Source organism: Notothenia coriiceps, unplaced genomic scaffold (genome assembly GCF_000735185.1).
Source record: "Notothenia coriiceps isolate Sejong01 unplaced genomic scaffold, NC01 NC01_scaffold00037244, whole genome shotgun sequence".
In the NCBI taxonomy this organism is placed as follows: domain Eukaryota; kingdom Metazoa; phylum Chordata; class Actinopteri; order Perciformes; family Nototheniidae; genus Notothenia; species Notothenia coriiceps.
In genome coordinates, this window is record NW_011369945.1 from 11,901,218 (window position 1) to 11,912,236 (window position 11,019).

The 11,019-nt window shown below is 40.1% G+C and overlaps 2 protein-coding genes across 6 annotated transcripts in view; both read left to right on the forward strand.

The window, feature by feature from the left end:
* Nucleotides 1-317, forward strand: part of msrb3 (methionine sulfoxide reductase B3) — a 168,848-nt gene extending 168,531 nt beyond the window's left edge. For all 3 annotated transcript variants that reach the window (XM_010793587.1, XM_010793589.1, XM_010793588.1), the window contains one exon: nucleotides 240-317. In XM_010793587.1, coding sequence (XP_010791889.1) covers nucleotides 240-288 — 49 coding nt within the window. In that variant the 3' untranslated portion in view covers nucleotides 289-317. The remainder of the gene's footprint in view (nucleotides 1-239) is intronic.
* ntn1a (netrin 1a) overlaps nucleotides 1-11,019 on the forward strand; it is a 248,630-nt gene that overhangs the window by 92,754 nt on the left and 144,857 nt on the right. The window lies entirely within an intron of this gene.

Sequence of the window (11,019 nt, forward strand, 5' to 3'; positions counted from 1 at the left end):
TGTTCAACATAAGAACAATGACTGAACATAACAGTACAGAACTGTGTTAGCCAAAAAGTGTGTGTGTGTGTGTGTGTGTGTGTGTGTGTGTGTGTGTGTGTGTGTGTGTGTGTGTGTGTGTGTGTGTGTGTGTGTGTAATGGAAAACTGCATATTGGGAGCGATCTCTATGATTAAGCAATGTAAGATGTAACCAAACAATTAACTAATTATCATTGACATTTGTGTTTCCTTTTATAGCTCCGACACAAAATTTGACTCTGGATCGGGTAAGTTGAAACCCATATAAATGCAGACTAATAATAACCTACAATTATTGACTATATATTATGTACATACAACAAAAACAGTCTTCTTGTGTTTGGGTTAGAATAAGTTTAATTTACTTTTCTACAACTGACAACTCAATCAGGGGCTCTTGTTAGTTTAAGCATATATATACCCAGTGTACTCTGGTGTAGTCAATTGTTTTACTAATGTAGGAACAGTCATGTTTTATAACATAATACAATCACTAAAGACTACATGATGACTTCTGTTTTAATCATAAATTCATTGCTTAACTTCTGTTATATTTTTTTACTGAAACAGTTTGTTGCGAATGTGCTGAGCTTTGTATTACAGTCACATATACTGAGACAAGAAAGCAGTCAGTCAGCAGGGGGCACTACAAAGCTCAGCACATTCGCAACAAACTGTTTCAGTAAAAAAATATAACNCATTATGAATGTAAGCGTAGAGTAATCATAAATAACACGGCAGGGTCCGTTACAGTTTGTTTTCATCTGATTTCAATTAAAACTAAGTCTTGGCTTTCAGAATATTAAACTTGTTTCGGCAAATTCAGATGATAAATACAACTTTGAAGCTTGTAACGGCATAATTACAAGCGGAGAACGGAGTAACTTAACGTCACAGCAGGCATAACAACAGCCGGTGTTTCTCGTGAGGGTTTCCCCCGGGAAACAAACGCAATACACACAAACGCAAAATTACACAAACACACACACACGTATACACACACACACACACTCGCGAGCTTCTCCCAGACCAGCAATCCAAACGAAAATATCTTCCCTCCGTAGTATTTTGATCATTTGCTCCGCTAATAATCAATCAGATCGATGGATTCCAGAGAAGAGAAAACTTTGAAGGCCTTTTTCTCAAAATGATGACTCGGTGACAGTCATTATATAATGTGACATATTTCGCTTAATATTTGGAGTACAAAAACGATCCTGATATCATTAGAAAGCTAGGCATATCCTCTTTCCAGCAGTGTATACAACTCAAAATGTGTCTTCGGGTCAATGCGACTGATTTCGATAGAGCAGCTCACATATGTACAAAGTGCACTGTGGTGCTTATCAGTTACAAACAGCAGACACTCATCAGGTATTCCCACACATTTCAGTCATTACTTGTGCCCTATTGGTCAGATGCAGGTGTTTGAGGAACTGAGGAAGGAAAGGTAAGAGGTTAAAGAAAGCTGATGTATTATTCATTATGGATGTCTTATCTTTGAGGTGATGGAGTTTTGGTTTGACCCACCTTGTCAGAGGTAGAGCAGCTCATTGAAGAAGGAGCAAGAAAATTGCAGGGGGTCAACTCAAGTCCATCACACTTGAAAAACAAAGATGAAGCTTTAGTCAAAATATACAACTAAACATGAGCAAAAATGATTTACTTTAATAACTTATCTACGGAGAAGAGTCAACAGGTTAGCCAAGTATGCTAACCTTAAGCTGCATTAACATGATAAGCAGCAAAATGGCTCTGCGCTGACGTTGTGTTTCTATAAAGAGAGTGTTGCAGCCCGACTAGGCGGACACTCAAAGTTCAAATGAATTCAACTTTGACCTTGTTTACCCCTGATCTCTTGATGTGCAACCAATCAGCTAACAAGAAAAAGAAAACGCTGTTTATCACCAATCCTGTGAATGCACTGTAAGAGCTAAAGTTACAGCAAAAGCTAAGGTTGTTTCAATAAGCACAGGCTCAGCTAGCTTATTTTATTGTGATTCTAACCATGTTTTAATCAGCTATCCCAAATCCAATAAACAGTAAATGGGAGTGTCATGTCAAATGTAATGTTTCTGTTCTCTAAGCATCAATTCTGTTGTATTTGGATGGAGGGCAGGTATCTTAAAATAAAAACCACCTTAATAGAGAGATATCACCGGAGGGATGTGAGATAGCATGTTTGTTTTAAGAGTTTATATGGGGGAACTGACCCATTTAAAGCAACATCTTTTCCTAAGATCAAACTGCAGCATAGTAAATGTTCCATTGAGATCTGGATTCAGCAGGCTTCACTTCTTTTCCAGCCACTTTCTACAGTAACATAGTGGTTGGCTGGAGGGGTTTATAAGATGTTATGACAGAGAAAGTTATATAAGAAATGTATGTACAACAGTTTGAGGACACCTTCCCCTAAGGAATATGACTTCGGATAAAACACTATTTATATTGAATAAAGTAGTTTGTCATATTAAGTTTAAATAAGTTCCATCACAGAGAGGATCAGTGCTCTGCAGCTTCAAACAAAACTAGCCCTGCCCCCTCTGGATTCTATAAAATAGGGTTGTAGCTAAATAGTTCACCCATCCATTCTTACAAGCATACACCTGTACATGAAAACACACACATTGTATTGTACAGTGAATTGTGCAAAACAGTTAATACATTGCCTAAACAACTAAAAAGTGAGATGGGCAGTAGCTGTTTACAGGGGTTTGTTCAGAAGTGAAAAAATCCCATTTTGTCTGAACGCTGTAATCTCAAGAGAGGCTCACTGCTGAACCAGCACACTCCTGAACGCTCAGAACTGGAGATGTGGCCGGTTTCCTCGGGTTGTCTTTGGTAGCACTTGTTCTGTTTTCTCTTTTATCCGTCCGTGTGTCTTGCTCTCCGTTTGTCCGTCTGTCTGTTTGTTTGACTCTCCTCATGTCTGTGTCGGCCAGCGATCGGCCTCCATCGCCTGATCTGTCGCCTGGGATTGGAGAGCTGCTCCGCGTCACTGCGCCTTCCACAGGGGGTTGTGATACACCCAGCCTTCACCCTACACACACACACATACAATAATGTTGATAATATTACAATATACATTTATTGTTATAATTTTGTGTTGTATTATTATAATTCTTATTATTGATTGTGTCATTCATATTATTATTATATATTTCATTTATTATTAATAATTATATATTTAATATGATTGTAAAATATTATTGTTGTTATTTTTATATGTATTAATAATGCTAAAAATAAACACAAAATCCCCCAAAAAACGAAACAAATATTTGATCTATATTATCTTAAGAGATAAGAAAAAGCTATAAAGAAACAAAAATAACAATACAAACACGATATAACAGTCTCTGAATATCAGAAACAAAATAAAAAAAGTATTCTGAGTGTAAGTATCAATATGACTGACCACCTGTGGCTGTTCATAGTTACAGGGCGGGTGACTGATGAAGATGCACATGGTGTCGAAACATTACATCAAGTGTATGCCTTTAATCCCTGTGATCAAGCAGGTGGGAGCAAAGACTTGAAATCTTCTCTGATACATGATCATCCTCCTCTGAGAGCCCCACACAGGCCTGCATTCCTTGTGAGTATGTCTAAGTGCTTTAGAAGTCGTCCTCCATCACAAACAGAGAAATAGGAATTACAATGCGCACATTGGGAGATTGACTTCGTTCTTAGCCTTTAAATCAATAAAGATGGCTGTACTTAATAAATTGGTACAGGAATGAGTCTTAAACCTGGAAATTACTTGGCATGTCACCACTTCTGGTTCCATCTTTTAGAAAACAATGTTTTTTTGTACGTGTTTGTGGTTAGAATCCTGAAATAAGTGTTTTAATTAGCACAAGCTTAAAAGATTTTCACGTATTGTTCCACAAAAAAATAAATAAGCATCACTGCACCACTCTGATTGGGCAGAGTTCCTAAACAGGTAATTCAGAACATAAACCTGACAACTTGTGATGACAAAGACCCTAAAACTGGTGCCTTCAATTGACATATGGATATCTGCCCCCCCTCACCTCTTTAATGAAGTATTTGGGTTTCCAGGGCCTGTGGGACGCAGCTCTCTGTTTGGCCTCGTGGCGCTGCCTGTCCTCCAGGCAGCGTTTATGGTCTGTGGCTGCGTCCAAATGTCCTCCCTTCAGCGACGCTGTTACATGCTGCCAAAGACGCCTAGTGAAAAAGAAAGAGAACAAGAAAATCTTCATGATTATGCCTTGGAAACAGGGAGAATTTAGCTAGCAAAAGTATAACATTAATGTAAACAGTATTTCCCAAATATTTGTCTAGGGTCAATAAAGAATCGATTAACAGCAATATATAAAAAAATAAATAACAAGTTTTAAACATTTTGAAAAAGCAAAGTCAGTTAAAGTGAAGTCCTAAAATAGAGGGCAAAAATAATAAGAGCACACTGATAACATATTTTTTATTTCTCATTTTAATTTAGGCTGTTTAGCCGCTCCACTATAATGATGACGATGCTGTAATAAAAAGAAACTCACCGGGACTCGTACTGGCCCTGCTTCTCTATAGGCTGGATCTTCTTCTTGATGATTGGATGCTTGGAGGTGTCTATCACCTTGTTCTCCCCGTTGCTGTAGGTGAACTCCAGCACCCCATTCCACTCCCCCTGTGCCTTACACACTATGTTTCCAGTTTGGTTGTGCTTCACCTCTGCTGTCACTCTGTGGGAAATCAACAGGAGCATTCACAGTGTGAGAAGGGTTCATTTAAAAATTCATTTCGTTACAATTACTAGTTACCTGCCTTTCATGAAGCATATTCAGGCAGTAGCCTATATACCAACAATGAAACACATGAGCACATACTACAGAAATAAAATTTGAGCTGACAAATGAAAATGCTCCATTTTAGTTTAACACAGTTAAGCTCACACACACTATTTTATGAACATATAGGTTCACCGACTGAATTAAAAACAGAACAAATGAACAAAGAAAGTGAAAACCATAAAGCAGATTCAGGCAGTAGGCGTATGGATTCACACTCACAGGTGTTGGTGGGATTGGCGCACCAGAGCATGTTTTGTTACTATAACTGCTAATCAAAGGATTAAAATAGAAACTTCACTAAACTAAAATTGCCGCTGGGGCATCAGTAAGTGAATCTTAATGCTGGAAAAATGAATTAGGCTAAAAATACTTATCTATTTCTACTGAAAGGCCTCCTATTATGCTATTTTTAGGCATATATTATGGGTCTCAGATTAGATGTAAAAATATATAAAAACATGTCTATGATGTGTTTTGCTCAAAATACCAAACAGATCATGCATTTTAGACATCCCTCATATCCCTCTGTTTCAGGCCTGTTAAAGAAATGCTGATGTTGGGTCCTTAGCTTGGGAGCTAATGCCTGCTCAGAATTCTTCTGGCAGATACAATTAAATTCTGCCGTGATTAAACACCATCATGCTCCAAACCACATCAAGCATTATTTCTGAAACAGTATGGAGCTCAAATGCTTTTTCTCTTGCATGTTTACCACAAGGTGAGTTCCTTTATTTATTTCCTGCTTTTTTACACATAGTCTCTCCAGTACAGGTTAGCTCTGAGTGTTAGCGATGCTTGCTAATGTAAACAAAGACCATATTTTGTCCAGATCTCGCAAGATCTTTCATTTAGCTCAATGTATTTCCGGGTCAGTTCGGCAACACAGAAACCACAACAATGGAGCGGTTCATCGATTTTTACTTTGAGTTTGGCCTAAAATATAAAGATATAACATCATTGAGCTTTTTTCTTATCAACTTAGATTTGTTAGAAAATGTGGGCTTATTAACATATATGTTTAAGAAGTACAATATAAGACATGCACAAGTTTAATTTGTGGGCCATATTTCATTACACTTTTAAATTAGCAGAGGGCCGATTCAAAATGGCCCCCGGGCCGCAGTTTGGAGAACCCTGATGTAGTATGAGCAGCAATGTACTATTCATGTGTGAAAGGGGGTTTGGTTGCAGTACATTGTAAAATATCAAAGTAATTTAAAATAGTTTGAAATAAAAAAGCCTGCACAATATTTTAAAGCATATTTATTCAAAATAAGTTTTATACTGTAACAACAACATAACCACTGATGTGTTAAGAGATTTTGATAGCACTACATCTTAAAAAAATGAAGTTATTGAATTTTTCTATGAGTATATGTTTTCGGCGTTGCAGTTTGTAGACGGTCCCTAAGCACTCTTCTCTCTCAGAAGCTGCAGATTGTGACCAATTATTGATGTTTAGCTCGGATGGCGGCACGTATCGAACTGTTCTGATAAAAATGACCCTGTAGCTCGTTGTCTACCTTGCTATGATTGTAAAGTCATGTTGTTTGCATTTTTACAACGTCATGTTCATGAGTTATTGATCCGCGAAATTCGAATCTGTCAATAACTCAGCTCAGAGTATGCTTTGCAACGTGCATCTCCCCTCGCTCTGAGTGTTCTCTTGAGGACACTTGTGTGAAACCCGTGCCAAGCACTGATGTTATATCTTTATATTTTAGGCCAAGCTCAAAGTAAAAATCGATGAACCGCTCCATTGTTGCCGAACTGACCCGGAAAGACATTTAGCTAAATTAAAGGTTTTTTTCTTTTTCTTCTCTATGTCCCCTAGGGGGCTCCATACAAAACACATCAGGCATTGTTTCTGATGCTGATAGATATGATTTGATTTACGTCATGTCGGACGCAAATCTGGATCAGCTCCGTTGTACCCCCGTTTTTAGAGATTTGGGTACGGAGGAAAAGAGAGGGTTTTGTTTTCTGACACTTTGTGAGTTCCCTGACACACCAGGGACACATATTAATGTACATAAAAAAGTGCATTTTGCATGATAGGTCCCCTTTAAGTAACATTTTGAATTCAGGATTTTTACTTGTTATGGAGTATTTTCGGACCATAAAAAGGATCTGAGTGCGTCTTCCATTTTCAAACATTGTCAATTTGCTGCTATTCTATATTTTGAGCCTACACTTGTAGATTTATTGGCTCCAAACTGTTGTATTTTTGCTGAGGTGGGAGGAGAAAGTGTTACATTTGTGGGGGTTTTTTCGGCACAAATCTGCATTTCTCTGTCCTGTTGCAAAATTAGAGCCAATAGACACATGGGATATTAGATTTCTTTGCCTACCTGTGTACTTTTCCTCCGTAGAAGGGCTTTGTTTGGAAAGTGACACTGGCAGAGTATCCACTTTTGGCACAGTTGATGTTGACTTTTCCCCCAAGTTCCACCCATGGCACAGTCAGGATGGAGCGGGCGTAGGCACAGGGCAGAGTGAACACGTACTGCTCATCATGCTCCAGCAAATACAGCACACCTGGGAGAAACAGGACACATTTCACAGCTCAGCAGACAGAAGGATCTTCACTGAAATGAGGCACCACTAAGGACTGCTCCGTTAGAACTCAAAGATCTGGATTTATTAATCCTGCACAGAACCGCCGCCCATCCAGGACTTTGTCCCTCCCTGGAGAAAGCAATGTTATTATTTTCAATGTGAAGAAAATAAACGTAATGTGTGTGAATGTGAGAGAGTCGTAGCATAGCGGAGCGTCAGAATAAACGTGTGTGTGTGTGTGTGTGTGTGTGTGTGTGTGTGTGTGTGTGTGTGTGTATGTATGAGTCTCATGGTCAACCCTGAGCGACAGACAGAAGAGGATATAGTAGGACATGGCATAGCATATATTTTCTTTTTCTATCAAAACCATCATATTAAAGCTTGTTTATCCAAAAAAAAAAACCCGTACAGAGGTCCATGTAGCTCCAATGTGTATGTTGTTCATACTCTATCCATCCTGTCATCCATTCATTCATTTGTTCCACTCATGGTTCATACAACACGCAGTTTAAAGCCCATGATATCAAGGAGCAGGTTTACTATCTGCTCCTGTCTCAAAAATACATGGTCTCTCTGTATTCACAGCTGCCAGAAGCTTAGCAAACTTTTACCGTAACATAAAATATAAAACAATCAGGGTCAACACTATAATCTATTAGCAGCAATTATTGACCTGGGCCGCTCCTTTGTCCAATAAAACCGGCTGCCCAGTGCTCACTCAGTGGTGATATCCTCATAGACATGCAGTTTTTCTCCAAACTGTTTTTTCACAAAATCAGACGTGTTTTTGCCCTCATTTTACAGGCATTGACAATATTTTTTTATTATTCTGTCAAGCATGTCTTTCAAGATCTTCACATTTATCTTCCAACTGCTTCTGAATGTGCAGACTGGTGATAAGCGCTTTTGTCAAATCAAAATTCTCTAATTTCTTGAGGATTTCAGTGAGCACCACAACACTTTCAGGTGAATCCTCAGGTGCATTGTTTGCTCCTTGTTCTGGTGGTAGGGCTGCTCAATTATGGCAAAATTCATAATCTCGATTATTTGGGTCAATAATTGTAATTGCGATTATTAAATGCGATAATTCATTGACTTTGAAAACATCCATTTATTAGAGAAAAAAAATGTGAACAGTATGTTTCAACTGAAAAATTCAACTGAAAAAGCAAAGAAAAATTAAAACAAAGAAAAAGCAATAATAATAATAAAAAAATTATCGTTTTATTTCGATTACGTTGTTTTCGTAATCGTTGCAAGCCATAATCAGAATCGCGATTAAAATACGATTAATTGAGCAGCCCTATCTGGTGGCTTCTGCTTATTCTTTACTTGTAGTCTTCCCTTATTTGGACAAAGTGACATTTTCAGACTGAATGCAGAAATAAAGCCTTCTTGGTTAGTTTGTTTAAATTAGTACCAGAAAGCAACTTGACTATTGAGGCTGCTCACGACATGACCGCGTTGGCCATACTCCACATCCATATTGCTCTGCTCAAATTGGGTCAATGTATTGGTGCTGGCACAAATAACTAGCGGTTTGATGTTTTCATTGGCAGCACTGTTGGGATTCTGAATGCAAATATACAGTATGTCAGCTGTGTTGTTTTTTTAGTGAGTGAAATTCCAGATGCACATGTTACGTACTATAAATACGTGGTTTTAGTTCTTCTTCCAGGTCTGACGCTCTTTTTTCTAGCAGAAGTGGGGGTTTGTGCTATATTATTGGCATTTGTTAGCATAGCATATGTCAGTTTATTAATTTGATCCCTGTGGTGCCTGCATTAGAGAACACACTGAACATGTTTCAATCTCCACACACATAAACACAACTATAGCATCTCAGCAGCCTCTGAATGGATAGCCGTGACATTTCCTTCAGACATTCATGGAGCCCAGAGGAACTCCTACTGACGGTGGTTAGCCCCATTGTACATTGGATTTATTCTCCTGTCTGTAGTCTGAGCCATGTATTGTAAAAAGGTCGGAAGTATTCTGTCAGTCTGCCTCTTGGGCACACGTCCAGCCCCCCGCTGCTTATATAACAGACAGCTGTCCTGTGCCCAGTCTGCTGACCTGGACCCAGGTCGTACACAACACATCTGTTTTCCAAAGACACACTAACACACACAAACATACTGTACACACACTGCTCCTCATCTAAAATACTTGCAAAAACCTCATACTGAACAATGGCATTATTATCTATAATGGTTCAACTGACAATTTTGCACATTACTTCCTATCTCTCCCCACCCGCATCAAGCACCGAACCTGGGGAACAGAGTCTTCTTCGTGTCTGCCCCCTCCCTCTGGAACTCACTCCCACAAACCATCAGAGACTGCACTGACCTCACCACCTTAAAAAAACTCACAAAAACTCACCTCTTCAATCTGGCTTTTAATGTGTGTGTCACATTCTGTCTGTGTTGTGTTTTGTCTTGTTTAGATCTGTCTTTGGTTTCCTGTCTGTGTGTGTTCCCTCCTACCTGGGGTTACGTACTGTAACCCAGCTTCTATGAGCATAGGCGCAGCCCTCTAAGGCTATCACTATTGGGTAATCCCACTGCACGTGTGCAGCACTGACAGACTTAATCCACGCCCACCTATGACGTGGGCCCCACGGACTCACTTCCGTATAAATAGGAAGTAGTCCCTACAATCTGCTCCCACACAAACAGCTTTTCTTCAGCTATTCGAGGATTCAGTGGGGCCCGAACCTTAGAGGGCTGCGCCTATACTCATAGAAGCTGGGTTTAAGTACGTAACCCCAGTTCTATTTCGTATAAGGCTTCGCCCTCTAAGGCTATCGCTATTGGGATTAAGGGCGAAGCAGGATGTAGTCCACGCCCCACTGGTCCGTCCGTTACCAGAAGCACAAAAACACACCTACTCAATTAATAACCCATGCCATGCGTAATGGAGCATCACATTCCCAGGGAATATAGCATTTAAAAAATGAATATTCTCCATCAGGGAATGAAGGTAGGCTAAATAGGCTACCTGTCGTTTATAAAAAGTAGAGACCAAAGTCCCACTTGTTAAAACGATCAAAGAGGGGGAAAAGGGCAGCTCTCTAAGTGCCGACAGGCAGGAGAGAGGGCACGCAGTTGAGTCCCCGACATTACTCACTCTGACAGGACACTCAGTAATGAGTGTGTCAGAGAGGAATGGGAGACATCCCTCAAATACAACGAATAAAAGAACAGGGGGAAGACCAAGATGCAGCAGTGCAAATGTCTTCCACTGTCATTCCTCCGTGCAACGCCGTGGTAGAGGAAATTCCTCTGGTGCTGTGCGCTTTGATGTTCTCCGGGGGATCCACCCCAGAGAAGACGCCTGTGACACAGGATATCAACAGGCAGGGCGGAGTCCGCTCCGCCACCTTGTTGGCCACAGCGGAGCGGCTGTGGTTATGGGCTTCAGAGGTGGTGTTATGTCTGGGAGCCCTCCATATCCCGGGACTGGAGAACAGGGGGGCCGACCTCATGTTGAGGGGCGGCTCCCTGCCAGGCGAATGGACGCTTCACCCAGAGGTGGTGAAGCAGATCTGGGCCCAGTTCGGGAGAGCGGAAGTGGATCTGTTTGCCAGCCGGTGCAACAACCACTGTGCCCTGTGGTTCTCC